The sequence below is a fragment of the Lagenorhynchus albirostris genome, chromosome 3, assembly GCF_949774975.1.
Source record: "Lagenorhynchus albirostris chromosome 3, mLagAlb1.1, whole genome shotgun sequence".
Lineage (NCBI taxonomy): Eukaryota > Metazoa > Chordata > Mammalia > Artiodactyla > Delphinidae > Lagenorhynchus > Lagenorhynchus albirostris.
In genome coordinates, this window is record NC_083097.1 from 75319618 (window position 1) to 75340955 (window position 21338).

General features: G+C 33.9%; 1 protein-coding gene across 6 annotated transcripts in view; it reads right to left on the reverse strand.

Moving 5' to 3' along the window:
• The window catches only part of ARB2A (ARB2 cotranscriptional regulator A), a 428163-nt gene that overhangs the window by 238324 nt on the left and 168501 nt on the right, over window positions 1-21338 (reverse strand). For all 6 annotated transcript variants that reach the window (XM_060143277.1, XM_060143278.1, XM_060143273.1 and 3 more), the window contains one exon: window positions 14019-14237. In XM_060143277.1, the coding sequence (XP_059999260.1) occupies window positions 14019-14237 (219 nt within the window). The remainder of the gene's footprint in view (window positions 1-14018; window positions 14238-21338) is intronic.

Sequence of the window (21338 nt, forward strand, 5' to 3'; positions counted from 1 at the left end):
AGGAAATCAAGAGGAAAACAAAAAATACCTAGAAACAAATGACAATAAAGACACGACGACCCAAAACCTATGGGATGCAGCAAAAGCAGTTCTAAGAGGGAAGTTTATAGCAATACAATCCTACCTCAAGAAACAAGAAACACCTCAAAGAAAAAACCTAACCTTACACCTAAAGCAATTAGAGAAAGAAGAACAAAAAGACCCCAAAGCTAGCAGAAGGAAAGAAATCATAAAGATCAGATCAGAAATAAATGAAAAAGAAATGAAGAAAACTATAGCAAAGATCAATAAAACTAAAAGCTGGTTTTTGAGAAGATAAACAAAATAGATAAACCGTTAGCCAGACTCATGAAGAAAAAAAGGGAGAAGACTCAAATCAACAGAATTAGAAATGAAAAAGGAGAAGTAACAATTGACACTGCAGGAATACCAGGATCATAAGAGATTACTACAAGCAACTCTATGCCAATAAAATGGACGACCTGGAAGAAATGGACCAATTCTTAGAAAAGTACAACCTTCTGAGACTGAACCAGGAAGAAATAGAAAATATAAACAGACCAATCACAAGCACTGAAACTGAAACTGTGATTAAAAATCTTCCAACCAACAAAAGCCCAGGGCCAGATGGCTTCACAGGCAAATTCTATTAAACATTTAGAGAAAAGCTAACACCCATCCTTCTCAAACTCTTCGAAAATATAGCAGAGGGAGGAATACTCCCAAACTCATTCTACGAGGCACCCATCACTCTGATACCAAAACCAGACAAAGATGTCACCAAAAAAAGAAAACTACAGGCCAGTATCTCTTATGAATACGGATGCAAAAATCCTCATCAAAATACTAGCAAACAGAATCCAACAGCATATTAAAAGGATCATACCATGATCAAGTGGGGTTTATCCCAGAGGTGCAAGGATTCTTCAATATACGCAAATCAATGTGATACACCATATTAACAAACTGAAGGATTAAAAACAATACGATAATCTCAATAGATGCAGAAAAAGCTTCTGACAAAATTCAATACCCATCTATGATAAAAACTCTGAGAAAGTAGGCATAGAGGGAACCTACCTCAACATAATAAAGGCCATATATGACAAACCCACAGCCACATTGTTCTCAATGGTCAAAAACTGAAACCATTTCCACTACGGTCAGGAACAAGACAAGGTTGCCCACTCTCACCGCCATTATTCAACATAGTTTGGAAGTTTTAGCCACAGCAATCAGAGAACAAAAAGAAATAAAAGGAATCCAAATTAGAAAAGAAGTAAAACTGTCACTGTTTACAGATGACATGACACTATACATAGAGATTCCTAAAGATGCTACCAGAAAACTATTAGAGCTCATCAATGAATTTGGTAAAGTAGCAGGATACAAGTTAATGCACAGAAATCTCCTGCATTCCTATACACTAATGATGAAAAATCTGAAAGAGAAATTAAGGAAACACTCTCATTTACCAATTCAACAAAAAGAATAAAATACCTAGGAATAAACCTACCTAAGGAGACAAAAGACCTGTATGCAGAAAACTATGAGACACTGATGAAAGAAATTAAAGATGATACAAACAGATGGAGAGATAAACCATGTTCTTGGATTGGAAGAATCAACATTGTGAAAATGACTATACTACCCAAAGCAATCTACAGATTCAATGCAATCCCTATCAAACTACCAAAGGCATTTTTCACAGAGCTAGAACAAAAAATTTCACAACTGGTTTGGAAACACAAAAGACACTGAATAGCCAAAGCAATCTTGAGAAAGAAAAACAGAGCTGGAGGAATCAGGTTCCCAGACTTCAGACTATAGTACAAAGATACAGTAATCAAGGTAGTATGGTACTGTCACAAAAACAGAAATATAGATCAATGGAACTGGATAGAAAGCCCAGAGAAAAACCCTAAACATACAGTCACCTCATCTTTGATAAAGGAGGCAAGAAAATACAATGGAGAAAAGACAGTCTCTTCAATAAGTGGTGCTGGGAAAACTGGACAGCTACATGTAAAAGAATGAAATTAGAACACTCCCTAACACCATACACAAAAATAAACTCAAAATGGATTCAAGACCTAAATGTAAAGCCAGACACTATAAAACTCTTAGAGGAAAACATAGGAAGAACACTCTATGACATAAATCACAGGAAGATTCTTTTTGACCCACCTCACGGAGAAATGAAAATAAAACCAAAAATAAACAAATAGCACCTAATGAAATTTAAAAGCTTTTGCAGAGCAAAGGAAACATTAAAATGAAAAGAAAACCCTCAGAATAAGAGGAAATATTTGCAAATGAAGCAACAGACAAAGGATTAATCTCCAAAATATACAAGCAGCTCATGCAGCTCAATATCAAAAAAATAAACAACCTAATCTAAAATGGGCAGAAGACCTAAATAGACATTTCTCCAAAGAAGATATACAGATTGCCAACAAACACATGAAAAGATGCTCAATATCACTAATCATTAGAGAAATGCAAATCAAAACTACAATGAGGTATCACCTCACTCTGGTCAGAATGGCCATCATCAAAAAATCTAGAAACAATAAATGCTGGAGAGGGTGTGGAGAAAAGGGAACACTCTTGCACTGCTGGTGGGAATGTGAATTGGTACAGCCACTATGGAGAACAGTATGGAGGTTCCTTAAAAAACTAAAAATAGAATTACCATATGACCCAGCAATCCCACTACTGGGCATATACCCTGAGAAAACTATAATGCAAAAAGAGCCATGTACCACAGTGTTCACTGCAGCATTATTTACAATAGCCAGGACATGGAAGCAACCTAAGTGTCTATTGACAGATGAATGGATAAAGAAGATGTGGCACATATATACAATGGAATATTACTCAGCCATAAAAAGAAACGAAATTGAGTTATTTGTAGTGAGGTGGATGGACCTAGAGTCTGTCATACAGAGTGAAGTCAGAAAGAGAAAAACAAATACCATATGCTAACACACATATATGGAATCTGAAAAAAAAAAGGTTCTCATGAACCTAGGGGCAGGACAGGAATAAGGACACAGATGTAGAGAATGGACTTGAGGACACGGGGCCGGGGAAGGGGGTAAGCTGGGACGAAGTGAGAGAGTGGTATGGACTTGTATACACTACCAAATGTAAAATAGATAGCTAGTGGGAAGCAGCTGCATAGCACAGGGAGATCAGCTCAGTGCTTTTCGACCACCTAGATGGGTGGGATAAGGAAGGTGGGAGGAAGATGCAAGAGGGAGCGGATATGGGGATATACATATGCATATAGATGATTCACTTTGTTATACAGCAGAAACTAACACAACACTGTGAAGCAATTATAGTCCAATAAAGATGTTAAAAAGAAATGTGTAAGGGTGTCTTACCCTCAAGGAGAGTATGTGGGTCGCAAATTCTATACCCAATATATCTAACCATTGTAATCCTCTAAGTACGGTCTTTGAATAAACTTTTGCATGTGGGAAATACTATTCTGATTACAGCAATTGCCTGCAATCCAAGAAAGATCCATTTATCCTTTCACTCATGTATATATATTTCACATACACACAGAGAAATCTTAGAGAATCAGTTGTAGGAAATGTTCATTATTGGCAATGTAGTATAGTGGGAAAAACAGAGGCTTTGCAGTCAGACAGACTTGGGCTCAAACCTTGGTTTAGTTACTCTTATTAGATATGTAACTATGAGTAAGTCTATTTACATTTCTGAGTCTCATTTAAGGATCTGTAAAGTCAGGGTAATACATAAGACAATTATGAGGATTACACGAACAAACAAATGATGACAACTACTTCTAACTATACAAATGGATGCACAAGGGGGGAAGGAGTTGAGGTCAGAGGGTCTTAAATTGCCCCCTTTTCCCAAGAAGGGGGTGGAAGTTGTGAACATGACCAAAGTGATTCATGATCAAAGCCAAATAGAAGCATGGTGAATCCAACTGTATTTTAGACAGTTACTGTCAAATGTTTTCTTAGACAAGAAATAAGAGGAACCCAATTTGAAGAGCTAAGAGCAGCATGGCTTCACAAATGGAAAGAGAGTCAATGACAGGTGCAAGTGGACTGTCAATCAGCGATATTACATACAATAACTCTAACTAATATTTACTGAGTGAATACTATTTGCAAAATCCAGTACACACATTGCCAAACACCAGAAACCCAGTTCTTAACTACTCTAGAATCATTCTAATCCAAAGTAAAGAAAACATAAAACAGGAAGACAGCACCAGTAACAGAGAGATAGCACCGGTAAAGAACAAGTAGAATATGGTAATAAAATAGACCCCAGCTGGATAGCAGGGATAAATATTTGAGCTTTCCTGGGAAGCAAGAGGCCACTCATTTTAGGGAAAAGAAGGAAATGAAAGCTATAGTTGCTAAAACCCAAAATGGGCATGTGATTCTCCAGGGTCTTTTATTTTTGGGGAAGAGCAGTAGAAAACAAATTCTAAATCCTCAAATTCCACTGACCTGGTCACTGTGGACTTGACATGTTAGCTTCAATGAAGGGGGATGACACGGGGCAGAGAACAGGTGAAGCAGTCTGGACATAATGCTCACTGAGTCCAGATGAGAAAATTTCAAACTGGATAGCACCAAATGCCTTAATAAACCAGTCCTACTCTGTTCTAGTTTCTCTATTTCAGGTTACATAGCTGCTCATATTGTTCTAGTTTTATACTGACTAAAACAAGAACTGAAAAAGAAATGGTTCTTATCCTAATCTAACCTGCTTGCTTTTGTTGATTCTACGCTTACTCCAGAAAAGAGATGTAGACCAATGGTTCTAGAAATGTGGTCAGCAAACATCTGGGGTTTCCAGAGACCCTTTTAGGGGGTCTGCATAATAATAATAAGACATTATTTGTCTTTTTCACTGTGTTGGCATTTGCATTAACAGTTGAAAACAATGGAGAATAAAACTGTTGTGAATTAGCACAGATCACTGTAGCGGTTCTAAACTCTAGTAGTCATTGTATTATTCACTACCATATACTCGGGAAAAGAAAGAAAGTTTGCTTCAAGATGTTGATGAAGCAGAAAAACTACTTTTATTAAATCTCAACCCCTGAGCATATGTCTGTTTAATATTCTGAGTGATGAATAGAAGGAACGCATAAAGCACCTGCAAACCAAATTATGTTATGATGGTTGTCTGGAGAAAAACTAGTTGTGCAATTAATTGAGTTGTGAGCTAAAGCAGCCACTTTTTTAATGAAACACCATCTTTACTTGTAAGACTGAGAAACAAACTATGATTCAGATTTGGGCATTTGGAAGCCATTTTCTTGAAAATGAACAAAGCCTGACAGTTTAAGGAAAACAACTGACAATATTTGTCGCTAATGATAAAAATTGAGCTTTCTTGATAAAATTAAAATTTTGGGCAACTTGTACACTCCTTGATAAGCTTGATAGTTTTTCAATTCTTAAAAGCTTTGTGGATGAGATTGGTAGGAACAGTAATAGGAATTTTTGATACTACATAATAAAATATGTCAACATTTGGAAGATCTGTATAGCTCAGTGAAACAATATTTTCCAAATGACCAATACAAGATGTTATAAAGTCATTCATGGGTAAAAGATCCATTCAAAGTACAACAAAGACCAATGGATTTCCATAAAACAGAGTATGCAATGCTCACTGATGTGTTTTAGATTCACACAGCAACTAATCTTTAAGAAACTATTACCTTTTGTTGAATGTTGGTATAGCATCAAAGAAGAATATATATAATTATCTGAAAAACCTTTTAGGGGCTTCCCTTGGTGGCACAGTGGTTGAGAGTCCGCCTGCCGATGCAGGGAACACGGGTTCGTGCCCCGGTCCGCGAAAAGGAGTGTTTCAAAGGTTTTTTTGTTTTTTTTTTTTTTTTGCGGTACGCGGGCCTCTCACTGTTGTGGCCTCTCCCGTTGCGGAGCACAGGCTCCGGACGCGCAGGCTCAGCGGCCATGGCTCACGGGCCCAAGCCGCTCCGCGGCATGTGGGATCTTCCCGGACCGGGGCACGAACCCGTGTCCCCTGCATCGGCAGGCGGACTCTCAACCACTGCGCCACCAGGGAAGCCCAAAACACTCCTTCTTTATACAAATGCATATCTGTGTGAAGCCAAATTTTCTTCATAAATGTCAATAAAGACAATATATCACAAGACGAATGTAGGAATTCAGCTGTCTTTTATTAAGCCAAACATTAAAGAGACTTAAAAAATGTCACACATCTCACTATGTGTTTTTTGCTTTGGAAAATATACTTATTTCTCATAAAAATATGTTATTTATGTCATCATATAATAGGTTTATTAGTTATTTTAAAATAAATATTTAAAAATTTCTCAGGTTTAATTCTTTTTATGGAAAATATCAGTAGATGTAACCCATATAACAAAAACCCTTTAGTGACCTTAATAATGTTTAAGCATTTGAAAAAGGGTCCTGAGACCAAAAGGTTTGAGAAGCACTGAATGTAAACTAATTGGGACAGATGTCATCTGGCCGTAATTCTCTCCATATTTCCTAAGGGAAAGGGAATAAGGAGGGAAAAGAAAGGAAAGGGGATATACTGAATAGTAGGTATCCCACTGGCTGTTTTCATACACATTAATTTACCTCATTCATTCCATACAACAGCCTAATAGCTATGAATATCCCTATTTTACAGATGAAGAAACTGAAACTCAGAGAGGAGAGGTGACTTGCCTAAAGTCACAGCTTGTAAGCGAGAGAATTAAGGTTACACAGCATGCACCTTTTTGATCCTAAAGTTCTTATTCTTTCCACTACCTTATATTTATGGCAGAATCCCCCCACTAAAATTCGTCAGTGGCCAATCTAAACCCCTAAATGCAGAGCTTTGGTCTTTTCTGTAATTTCTGTTATAAATCTAAATATCTAATTATTTTACTTATTTCTAATTCTTCATTTTGACTTGTTTTTAACCACATCCAAAGAATGCTTGGTAGACTTAAAAATGGCTGTTAGTTGAATTTAGAGAACAATACACTAATTTTCTGAGTGTTAGAGTTGTTTAGACATAATATACATAGTCTCACAGTTCTTTCAACCTCACGCTAGTCAATATAAAAGGGTAGATTTATATAGTGAAGGGTCTGTCTCTTTTGCTTTGTAGGTTCATGTTAGCAAGCATTTATTCAAATATGCATTCATCAAATATTTATTAAAAAGTCTACTGTGTTTACCAGGCTTTGGTAACATGAAACATGAAAATACAAAGATTAATTTCTGATGATTTGAAATAGAATTATGGCCCTTTCAAAAAGCTTTACAATTTTATGGAAACCTTCTCTGTAATTAGGTTTGATCAGAGCTTCTCTTTTAAATGAAAACCTTAAAATGAAGAAACTAACGTATGCTTTAGTGAACACTTAACGATTATATTTTAATATTACTGTATTGAGTTCTTAGAAAATGCAAGTAGTAATAACAATGATCTGCTGCAGGAAGGATGCATTCCAGCTTGCTTTCTACCATGTTAAAGGCACACTGGATGTTTGGAGGAAAGGTGAAAATTCATTTCAGGGGGAAATACACTAGGAAGTCTGAACTTAGCCACAGATCTAAGCCACATTTTCCAGTTGAACTACATCAATTAGCAAAGCTGATGTTTTGATCTCCTTCTGTCTGATTCCTATGCTATAGTGTTCACTGGGTTTCAAACCCAGGAGGGTAAGACAGGGGTATTATTTTGGTACAAGGTACCAAAAGTTGCAAGGGGATTTTGAAATCGGATTCTTTCTCAATTGATTCTGAACTTGAGAGAAGACAGGATGGTATTTATTGGCCCAGAATTCCCAAGACTTCTATGTGTCGGATACTATGTTCACTTTATATATATTATTATCATTCCATTTTTCAGACAAAAAAACTGAGGCATAAGGAAGTTAACTTGTTTGAGGTGATGCTATATTAATTGGAAGAGCTGAGATTCAAGCTCAGGTCTATCTGACTTTGTACTTCTAACCTCATCTCCACACTATCTCTCTGCAAAGGATATGATTCTAAATGTTATACAGGCACTAAAAATAGGAAATAAAAAGAGTTATTATCACAATCTGCCTTCAATGACTACAGGTTTTAAGTTTATTTGGAAAAATGCAGATGTCTTAGAATATAGAAAATGTTTAAAATAATACATTCTTATATTGATTATTCAGTTACTAGCTAAGTCTATTCATTTTTTCTTTCTAGTTATATTTTAAAAGATTTTGGGCTAAGGAAAAAAAAGGAAGAAAGAAAAAATATAGTGTGATTGGTGTCTTCAGTTTCTGAGGAAAAACAAAATTCAGTATGAACAGCAGCAGCCCCTGGTGGTCTAAGGGGAAAAACATAGTGTATCTATTATTATGGGGGTTGAAATATGTTTTTAAAAAGAATATATGTACATATTTAGCCATTTGACTCAGTTCTCAACCCAACACATTAAAAAACAGATGCTTTAAAAAATGATCTGTTGGCAAGATGCTTGTTAAAATTTTATCAGTTGAAATATTAAAATTCATTATGAATTAATTAACACATTATATAAAAATAAAATGTTTTTGTTTCATCGTTTTACAAAGTACTATACCAGTGGTGATTAACACTGGGAATTTTGTGTGTCTTGATGTGTGTTGCTCAAAAAGAAACTAAATTTATAGGATTACCACTAAATTGATGACATTTTCTGTCTTCACTTTTGAATTCAGTTGGCAGATGTTTCCGAGAACAAAAAGTTCCATCTTATTACAAAACATATTAAGCAGGTTTTCCTGCCAGGCATGTCTGACATGATGTTTATTGCCTAGACCAAATCAATCCCCTTAATAAGCCATAATATATGCCAGAAAGTACATTATTTCATAGTTAAGGAAAGTTGCCACATGAAAGACGAAGTATTTTGATCTCTCAAGCTCTGCTCCTAATGCATCAGAAATGTGCTACATAATCCAATAGTTAGTCACATCTATTTAGACTCATTTAGTAGGTAAAATAAAACTATACTTTGCTAATCTTAAAGTTTTAGGCCTCGATTCTACTTTATTTCTGCTGGTGTATACTAGATATTTGCAAAAATTTCACAGGAGATTTTGGCTATTTACTGGATGCCAGAGAAAGAAAAGTCAAATACTTGAATATTCTAGGAAAATAAAATGGTTTCAGAGATTAAACAATCATTGAGTGAAATATAAGTGAGTTGAATTTGGTTGCTAAATCACTAGATAGAAATGACTTCCAGTGGCATCTGCACGGAAAAGAAGAGGTACAGAGGAGAAGAAAGCATATTTATTAGCCTTCAGCAATATTTTGGACATAGTCCAAGTCAGAGCATCAAAAACAGATTTTTTTTAAAAGAAAGCTTCAGTTTATCAGAGCTGGCTGTTTCTGAACAATTGCAAAAATTCACATGAATGCTGAAAAAAATCAGTCAGAAAACTAGACACCAAGTATCTTGCGTGTTAAGGAATAAGTTTTTTGATGGATGTCAACAAGCAATCAATCCATAAATATTTGAGTATCTTCAATGTGTAATGCCAGGCTCTGCCAAGATTCCTATTCTCTAAATGTCTCCTCCACATTTGGATTTTTCCTTCTGTGGCCATATGATCTCCCTTCCCCCTCCACTTCTAGTAGTTTTATTTTTTTTAATGTTCTAAGTCTAATCCCTCTACTTTACTTCCTATCACTACAGCCCACAACTAAGTTTCTTAGGGAAGATATATTCAAGCAATTCTAACACAATATTACATAGATCAGCATCAAATCACTTTTGCCCATATTCCACCTACATACTATAAAGTGCTTTTACTGATCTTCTTCCTTAGTCTGAATATTTGTCCTCTTATGCTACAGTTTGATACCAGAATAACCCTCATTCCTATGCTGCAAGTCACATTATCTAGGTATCCCTAGACTAAGGCCTAGTCTTTTTGCTTTAGTCTCCTTTCAGGGGATTGGATCCTAGTTAGTAGATTTAGCATCAGTTCCTGACTTTCTTGCAGTATGCACTGTACTACTGTAAAAACTGGCTCCTATCTGCTTATTCATAAGGATTGATATGCAATTCCAAAATCTATAAAGCATGCTCAAAGGATTGTAGGGCTATAATGGAAAGGCATGAAAGATAAATTGATAATAATATTATGAGACAGAAGAGATAGCTCAAGATAGAACATGATAAATTCCATTCAAGTTAACTAATCATGACAACTCCCAACAGTGTTAGTAAGGAGAGGTCACTGAATATGATGGGTGTGGATGAGTGGGATTTCAGCTGGGCACTACAACATGGACAGAATCTGAATTAAGGGAAAGAATAGAAAAGCAAAGTTACAGATTCCATAAAGCACAAAGTGTATACAGGGTAGAGCAAGTACAATAGCCTGGCTGTACTCTTATGAGCAAGTGTGTAAAACAGAAATAGCAATAGGTTGGCATAAATATTTCCATTTTCATCCATAATTTTAGCATCATGATGATATAGCTAAAAAAGAAAATAGGGTATCTCACTTTTATATATTCAGATGAAAATGTATAGGTCAATCAAGGTATCAAATAAATCATGACAAACCGATTTTTTTTTTTTTTTTTTTTTTTTTTTTGCGGTACGCGGGCCGCTCACTGTTGTGGCCTCTCCCGTTGCAGAACACAGGCTCCGGACGCGCAGGCTCAGCGGCCATGGCTCACGGGCCCAGCCGCTCCGCGGCATGTGGGATCTTCCTGGACTGGGGCACGAACCCGTGTCCCCTGCATCGGCAGGCGGACTCTCAACCACTGCGCCAACAGGGAAGCCACAAACCGATTTTTTATCATTAATTTTCAGAATGTCTTCTCAGTTACTGGATTAGGTAGGGGATCAACAATGTAATTTTTCTTCGTTTTGGTTTCTTTGAATGTTTCCTCACAGAAGATCAAGTAGTATACTTTAATAACGCAAGACATATTAGAGAAAGCAGTAGTAGTTTGGGATTTTAATCCTGGCTCTACCATCCTATTTATCAAATAAAAAATTATTATGAAGGCTCCGTTCTACAAATATTTATTATTATGTTTCTGTTCTAGGCTCTGGGTTACAGCAATGAAAAAAAACAGACTAAGTCCCTGCCCCATGGACCTTACGTTAAGAGCTATGTGACCTCAGGAAATTTACTAAATATTGACTCTTAGTCTCCTCATCTGTAAAATGGGATCAGTATTATTGATCATATTAAATTTTTTAACACATTTTTGACTGGAGATGTATTGCGGCCACAGGCACTAGTTTCTGCAAAAATCGCCTGGTCAATGTGTTAACATTATTATTTATATATTATAAACATACTAAATAAATTGTTTACTGACAGTTACTAGTGTCCATTAAATGATAACTGGTCAAAAATCTATATAATCATCAAACGTAGTTTACTGTATCATATCATGCTTTTATTATAATTGGTTTAATTTTCACATTTCAGATACATATTTTATTTTCAACCAGTTAGAACAATGTGGTAAAGAGGAAAGAGAGCAAGAATCTACAGTAATCAGAAGCACTAGTTTTAACACTTAGTTCCATCATTTAGTAGTTCTGTGATCCTAGACAAAAATGTACCATCTATGCATCAGTTTCTTTAACTATAAAATAAGGGTGAAATTATTTGATTTACCTAGCTCATGGGGTTGTTCCAAAGAATAGATGATTGATTTCAAAATTTAAATGGTTAAGAAGTATATAAATAAAACTTAATTCATCCTCATCACATACATGCTCTGTGTCTGAAAATTACAAATACATATTTGGAAATATGTAGAGGAAAGGAGAGTACTAGAAGTCACTTCTTGCGTGGATCAAAATTACCTAAGGATTAAGGCACCTGACACAAGATGAACCATTATTCTCTTTCCCACTACAGGATCATGCCTTACTATCTAGAAGTATGTTTGAAGAGTGTCAGCTTAGCTCTGCTATTTTGCACAATTCTGGAACATTTTAAGAGAAAGGGTGTTTATTAAGAAAAATAACATTCATAACTAAGACTATCAGGTATAAAGCTGTGTTATCTACATGAGTCTATTTTTGTCTCTTAGTGCTTTCAATGAAAACCTAGACGAGTGAAATGGGACAAGAAAGAAAGAGGCAAAAAGACATGATAAGAAGTAAAAATAGCAGGAGTGTAGAAGAGATAAAACAAAGAAAAAAAGACAAAGGGAAAGGTAGATCTTAATGAAGCGACATAAAAATATTTTTTTCCCTTGGTACAATAAAAAAATAGATGCAGAAATAAACAAAACAGACGTGAAAAAAGAATAAAGAAAATGCACACATACAAGAGAACAAAAGAGAAAAATTAAAGCAATAGTGACATGATAAAGAGAAAATAGAAAAGAAATAAAATTTAAAAGACAGATGTCAGAAATAGATGATTAATCTGTACATATCATAGGCAAATAAAAGAAACTGTTTAAGAAGTAAAAAACTTAATACGCAAAATCACTTTTTGTTTGCATTTTACATAGAAAACTGAATATTGCGAGTGATTTGTATATTTCAAAAACTTACACAATTCATTTTTGGAATCCAGATATAAGGGGGAATTTTTTTTTAAATTCTATCTTAAGATGGTGGTTGACAGACTGGATCATATTAATTAGGAAGCTCAGGACAACCAATAGAGAAGAAGGTGACATCAGGACCCTGATGCAGTCATGGCAAAGAAAGGCAGTAATATAACTACATGAACAAGCTACTTATGAATTCCAAATCTAATCATTGTTTTTATTTCTCAAACAATATATTAAATAGTGAGATGCTTTTCAGACATTTAAATATTGTAATCTGCCTAACTTTTGCTTGATTCATTGTATGACACGCTTTAGGTAGTCTTGATCTGGATATATTGTGGGGGGGTCCTGAGAATTTATATGCTGCTTAACTGTCCTAACTTACTCAACAGACTGACCTATAATCAAATGTGTTGAATGTTTGGAGTACAATTCCCAAAAGTATAGCGATTATGCCATGAACTAGAAGTAAAATAAAGAAAATAACTTATAAAGCTACATATTTTGCCTCAAAGGTGGTATGAAATATTTTATTAATGAATTTTAAAGTAAATGTAAAAATAGCTCAAGTTGAATAATCTGAAACTTTATTACTATCTCACAGTATAATTTATAAAATGTTAAATTGTCTATATTTAAATGTTCTGAATTGCTCACTTTTGAAGAACATATCAATTTACTATTTTACTTACCCAATAGCATTTTGGACATACTGTACTATTAAATTATATTTCTAGCACCCATAATAAGGGCTTTGAAAATTGCATGAATCTGTCATATATATATAATGCACAGTGGTATATCAAGCAGAATGTGTCAAAGGGCAAATAAAATTGTTTGTGCCCCCTATAGAATTAGAATTCCTTGGGCAGCACTGCTATAACGATCCCATGCTGCTAGCATTACAAAGTGCAAAGGTTCACTGGATAAGAAAAGAGCAAAGGACAGAGTTCCCTCATTACACTATTCCTAAACTATTCTAGCTTAAATATTTATTAAGATATTAATTACTCTTCCTCCCTCCATCAGCCTTCAGAAGTTAGGCTGAGAAACTGTGGATGGATGGTTGCTCATAGGAAAACAATGCATTAAAACTATAACCACCCAAGACGAAGACTGATGTTTGTACAGTGCATTATTAATTGATTTTGAGACTTAAATAAAATATCACACTGAAATAAGAATGTGTTTTGTAACTTTGAATAAAAAACAGAAACATTTCAAATAACACCCTTGGGAAATAAATCTTTAAAAATTAACACTTAAAAAAATAAACAAAATAATTTAAGAAAATAAACTATAAATAAAGAAAAGGAATGTAAAATTGCTTAGAACAGGTCTGAACATATGGAAGATTTTCAATAAATGTTAGTTGCTGTTGTGGTTTAAAAAAAAAGGAAAAGGAAATAATGAAGGAAAGTAATGATCTTGCTTATTACTTACTCTGATATACAACTGCATCATTTCTTTTTCCCTTTGGGGGTTACGATACTTCTCGTAGAAATCACGTCGCTTCTTTGTTTCTTTAGAGACTTTATCTTTTCTTTCCCGTTTTTCTGCTGGTTCATCTGAACTATCAGAAGATGACTGTACATGTATCTTCGGCTTTTCTACTTCGATATAGTTTTCATTGGGATTCAGTACTATTACTCCATATCCTTCCTGTTTTGAAAGCAAAAAAGGCAGCATAATTTAATATTAGAAATCATTACAATTCATAAAAACGTTCTTAAAATCTCAGCGATTTAATATAGTTACATATTCACTAAAATATTCCTATATAACAGATTATAGTTTTAATTTCTCCAACAGAAAGTGATTTAAAATTATGCATTGTGTGTAGAAATAAGCATAGACTGTCTATAAGATCAAAAAGACATAATTGTAACACATTAAAATAATAAAGCTTAAATTAAAAAAGTACTAGATCTCCAAGAACCCCCAAAATGATTCAAATAAATTATCAAATAGCAAGTACACTTTCAAACCACATTAATATTTATAATACATATTTTGAGAAAATAACCTCTTTGAAATTGAAGTTTACAATTCCAACCACATTTTGCTGGATTTCTGTTCCTTTACAATTGCACTTTAATGAGTATTTTTTATTTGTTTGAACTTAAAAAAAGAATAAGCAATTAAAGAGGAGTAAACAGCCTACAGATTTACAAGTCTTTATTATCAGGAACACAGAATGTCTACCTATGCATATTGGATTCTTTTCACCTCTCTTCTTTCAGGAAGGCACACAAATCACAAAACAAAATAATGTCTTACTGTAATGTATGGAACCAAGTTTTTAATCCTGAAATTTCTTTTATTTTTCAACTACCATAAAAATTTCTCTTTATTAAGAACTAGTACCAGGAAACAAGTTCCAGAATTTAAAATACAGCTTATTGAGCTATTATACTTTTTTTAAAGTTTTAAAAACATGTTTTCCTGTCTGACTTAATTCTACCAAGGCAAACCTTTCTATAGTTATAATTAAAGAAACTTTTGGCACTATATTGTAACTGATGGAATAATCTAACCATGAGAAAATAGAGAAGGATAAACAATTACCACTGACAAGCCACACAAATCTTTGCAGCTATTTATATCTTGTCTTTTCTATTCAATTCTGTACTGTGGGTGCCCCATTTTGTCTGGTAAAATCTTGTAAGGTCATACTTAAAACATGTGTTATATTATGTTTAAAAAATAAGAGCTCTTAAAAATAAAGCTTAAAAAATTCTCATCCTTACTAAAAAAAAAAAAAAAAAAAAAAAGTACATACTTTTCCCAAAACTGTAACTGTAGAACCTTCTACATCAAGTTTAAATTTAATTGTTTTTTTGCCAAACCAAACATATGATAATTAAAAAAAAAAACCTGAGAGCAGTAATACAAGCCAATATTAAGCATAGACTCAATTGTCCTTATTTTTAAATATGCTACATTGCTACACATTGTTGGCTTTTCTAATAGTTGATTTCACAAACTACATACAAACTTCGTTGGGATTGTTTCAGTTTCCCCCCTAATCAGTTGATATTATTGTCTAAAACCATGATATGGTTTGGAGATTTTCAAGATCAGTGAAGTTTTGATTTTAGTGATAGGGCTGTTAATTAAGATATAGTTGTCTTACACATATGAAAACCACATAATAATATATACCAAACTGATAAACAAAATACCACATATTCCTCAATATGTGTTTAAATAAAACCTTTCATACCTTGTTCATGAAAGGCTTATAAAACACTTTACAAAATTTTTAATTTAAATGTTCATTAACAAAACACAAGACAAGATCGTTTTTTTAAGTTTCTTAGCTGGTAAGTCGAAGTTTTACCAACAAAAGATATTTTATTTGGTTCTGCTTTATTCTAATCTGTATAGCTATTCAAAAGTCTTGTAATTCATTGTGATCACTGTCAGGTAGACATATTGTCACTCGGTGATTTTCTACAGTTGGACACACTTGACTAGTTATTAAAATCACATTTGAAGGAAGTTCCTACCCCTCTTCCTTGTGCCTCTTACAACTTTTCACGCCCTTCTCAAATTTCAGCTATAACTTCTCCTCCCACCAAAAGTAAGTTAAAGAACACTGTTGCACTCTGCTAAACAGGCTGAAATAGAGGCATTCAGTACACTGCCTCTGGTGTAAGGAACATAGTCAAAAAAGGTCACCATAGGCCAAAAAGAAAATTGCCTCCTTACTAGATTCTGTACCGTGAGTAAGTGGTCTCCTGTCATGTTTCTTCCCTGCCTTCTCTGAGTGAACTGAACTTTACACACACACACACACACACACACACACACACACACAGCCTTTCATACTTACAAGAGTTAGGGTTAGCAAGACCAAAACAGAATCTTAGAGTTCTTAGAGATGAAAATAGTGATATATTACATTTTAATTATAATATGAAAAATTTCAAACTCAAGGTAACAAAGTGGGACTTTAATAAATTGATAAAACATGAACATCATCTTTGCACAATGAATAAACTCCAAATAAAGGTAAATTCTTTAGACAAAATTTATAGTCACCAAAAATGAGAAAGCTATCACCCTAGTTTATAATTTAATCACTAGAAATAATATTTGCATAATGCCAGATTTATTTGAGCAGAAGTTTTTACTTTAATTTTTGCAAATCACAGATTGAGAAATTATTGTGCCTACTTGATTTTAAATGAACTATGAAATTTGATATGTCCCATCTAAATAAGTATAAAAACCAGAAACACATAAATCATCAAAGTAGTAGTATTTGTCTAAGTTATCGATTATGTAACTGAAAATTACATGACTCATTTCTCCAATTTTATAAAGACATGATGTCAATTTTTCACCAAGGCATCAACAGATGAAAAATGATTCTATTTTCAAATCATGACTATATAAATCAATTAAATAATTTTTATCATATAAATTTCAACAATGAATGCTTTTCTTTAAACGTTTGATTTATTCAGAAAATATTTTATCATTTAGATATTTCATCTGCAAATTTAATTAATGGAATAACAATCAAAAAATATTCAGGAACATTTTCTGTGGAAATGAGAGCTAATTTTAATAAATGTCTCTGTTGCAAATTCAATTACCATTTTGTAAAAAACTTACATTTTTCAAATAAAATTTTCCTGATAATTAATGCAATATTCACAGAGACCATTCATAACCATTTTATGAGTAGGAGAAAGCTGGAGCAACAAAATAAAGTTAACTATCCCACCTAAAGATATGTAGTAAAACTTCATCTGTTCCTCTTTTTCTCTGCCACATGTAAACATTGTCCAAAAAATCCTTTTACATAATAAAGCTACAAAGAGCTTTTCCATGTTAACATTAATATATGTAAACTAAGGAGTCAAAGTAAATAGTCAGAGTAAACAAAGCAGACCACAAACCAGAAGTTAAACTTAACTGTTTTAAATAGAATGATATCAATTTATATCTTAAACAAAGAGAATAAACACCATTTTAAAAATCAATTCTTTCTATCCCAAGTAACTCAATCAGTACACACAGAAATAAGTAAGAGGAGATCCTAGTTTAACCTTTAACAAATGTACCCATAAAGTTTTATAAAACTACTCTATATAACCAGGCGTCAAATATAATATCATAAAAGAACTGTGCACTGCCACTCCAAAGGAGATCTCCATAATTAATGCTTAGAACATTAAACATTTTATATTGAAGTATTTTTAATTTAATTATTCCTTAAGCATGCTAAATTTCTCCTACGATGAAAATTTTGGTCATTTCAAATGTACATGGAAAGTTCTGTTATCTTTACCAAGATAAAGTGATCAAACTGATTATCTAACATTCTACAACTAAATAAATAAAACTTCTGGCATCTTTTGTAATGATTCACCCAAATCAATTCCAATATCCAACATTTCAAGGGACAAAGCATACATAAAGTTGTTAATTAACTCTTATGTTTGATCGCACAGTCTAATAGAAGATCAAGGTGATCAAGAGGACAGATATTGGTAAAAGTAAGCTTTAGCTCTTTAATTTACCTCATCCTATTTTCTACCCTTTTGTAGCTGTAACTATAGTTTCATTATTAAACCTGTGTTTATAAGGTATAAACCATGGGATCTTAATCAGAAACTCCCAAAATTTTACTGCTTGACGTAGCATTTTATTCATCACAGTGCTTGCTGTGATTTAAACAGAATACACAGGCCTCTGGGCCTCCTTTACTTTGAAGTCTATAGATGCACTTACTAATAAATAATAGTTCATTTATCATTCAATCAACAAATGATGGCTTAGGTCAGGGGTCTAGAACAGACAGGTGATGCGAAACACAAAGAACCAAAGAGGAAATCTTGCTTAAGAAATTAAATCAGTACAGAAATGTACTTATGGAGAAGATTCTACAAATAGATAAAATTTTAAAATGCCTGGCCAGAAACAGAATGTACTTTTGACCCCAATGAAACCTTGCCAAAACTGAAGATATTTATCTAAGTTAATTTGCCTATTAATTACCAATTATAAGGAAATCGGAAAATAGGAGCAAATTCTACATCTTTTCAAATCTCTTGTGGTTGGCTACATAAAAAATCAGCTGAAAGTACTCAGCTCTACATATTAACCTGCCAATACTGCCAAGCCACATGTGACCAAAGAGGTCAGGGGCCAGAGTATAATCCTTTGACCTACGGAACTATCTGTTTTGGTCTTCAGGCAAGGCTCCGTAAGAGATCATTTTACACAGATTTATCAATCACATTTTTCACGTTCAGCATTCTATCTGCTGGGTTTGAAAGAAGATAGGTGCCCATCCTCAAGGGAAATGAAACCCAAAGTGTCTTATCTATAAACTATATCTACTACTGTCCATTCATCTTTTCTGAAAGATGTATGTTGTGTTTCTTCTCATCTTTTTCTCAAGAAGGGTATGTATATGTCACTGTTGCAACATCCTAGGTGCAACAGTGAGATGAGGTCATGACAACCAATCAGAAGTCACTAGTGAAGCGTTAAAGTAAACATAGCTGTTGGAGCTGCAGCTCTGCTTGAAAAATGCCCCCTCCATTATTTCAGCAATTTTCTCAAGACGTGACCTGGGACTGAAACGCCTGAAATGTCACTTGACTCTGTTTTGTGCTTCTTCCCAACTGCATTTAGGTAACAGCACCCTGCTAATATTTTGTAAAATGTCTGTCATGACCATGCTTTGACTTGTAGTTCCCTAAATTCTAATGTTGTGTTCCACGGTATAAAAATACCATAATGTGAACCAACATAGATTACCCAATAAGTTTCCAACTTCAAATAGCTCATCAAGTTAGTCAGTAAAAGAAAACATGCCACAAAAAGTTTTCGGAGGACCACCTGTTGTCTATTATTTTTACATAGCACTTACTCATAAATCATAACACAGGGTAATTAATCAACCTGTCAAAGAGAAGGTCAAAGGTTATATGGTAGAGTCAGAAGGTCATGCATGGGCTGATAGAGGTCAGGGTCACACTGCATTCCTCATTATCAAGTTGGGATGAGAGACGGCCCAAGCAAACAAAAGTGAAAGCAGATGGAGAAGAGAGTGGATAAAAAAAAAAAAAAGAAAAGAAAATTTCACAAACAAAAAGAAAAGTGAAAGAAGACTGTCTGCTGCTTTCAAGTAGAGAATAGAAGAGAAAAGAAATACACTGAAATGTGCTCAAAGAAGCTCAAGAACATAAAGAAACTACAGTTTCATTAATTAAATAAGTCGAATATAACTTTTCTTGGTCATTGTATTAGTGCATACTAAGCAATATTAGAAAATATATGTTTGCCATCTCTATACCTTCCCTAGCTAGTGTACCGGGATAAATTAAGGTAAATGCAAAGAGTTCCAAAGGATAAAGTACAATTACAAAAAAACTTATTATAAGAGGGGTTTTTCCCCTTTAATATTGTTTCAGCATTATAACACAGATGCAAATAGTTTTAAGCCATAGGATAATTTTTGAGTATGCTACAAAGATATCCACAAACACAAATGCATCATAAAAGTCCTTTTGAATAACAAAACAGTTATAAAATATTCTATTATTACGCTGGCCTGAATTAGATGCAGAATACTGTGCAAAATTAGCTGTCACCCTTTGCTCAAAATCTTTGTTAATCTCATTTTGAATGTTTGCAGCTTTATCAACACATGCATCAATGTCAGCTCCTTGGTTACTGAACCGCTGTAGCTGGAAGAAGATATAATTAAAATGTTTTGGCACAGAAAAGGTGAAATTGTATCTTCCCTTGTTCCCTTAGGAGTCTGTAAAACATGAAGGATATATTGACAAACACACACCCTTGTCTCCGGTTCTGACATCAGGTCAACCAAGTGCTATTTATTTTAAAACATTTACTTTGCACTTACTCACATTATCACCTGCTCTGTTTCTAACTTTTCCTAGGCTTTAGAACGTTATGTTGCTTAAATATCACAAATTTCTTTTCTAATCAACAATATCTTATTTATCAAAGCATTCCATATGTACAATAGCATTATAAAAACATTTACCATTCATTATAAATGGCAGAAATATGATTTAATACTACAGCATTATGAAATATTTTATATTCTTTGCTTCTCATTCTCATAAAAAGACACAAACATACATTAAACTAAAAGAAGTAACAAGTTACAACTGTTGCCCAGTCAGTGACAGATCAAAATGCCTAAGTGGATACAGGGAACCCTATGGACACACCTCCTTTATTACATGTTCCCAAGCCGACTTGAATGGACAAATTTATCTTATGAAATGTATGTTCTGCATGCTAGCTATGCCTTTATGGTTTAAAGTCTTAAATGTTCTCTTAACTTATTAGCATTATAAAATTGTGTAAATACTGTAGCTATAGATGGTAGACACATGGTCTTTCAAAATATCACTCTTACCCAATCATATACAATACAAACATATTGTTTTTAAGTTACTCTTAAAACCTGCTTACGAACTGTGGTACATAAATCATTTTATCTTAAAATATGTCACCTTTCTCTTCTATTCCCTCAATTAAAATAGCATGTCTAAAATATTTTTGTTGTTTTTTCAAGAATATATCAGTGCTTTGCTTGTGTTTCCGAAGTCCACTTGCAAGCATGAGGACATAATGAAAGATCCCAAGTATTCACTGAGTCAATCATTCTTTAAACACTGATTTTACACAACAAGTATTTAATAAGCAGCTACTATCCACCAAGCACTATGCTAGGTACAGTGCTATACTTATGGTCACCTT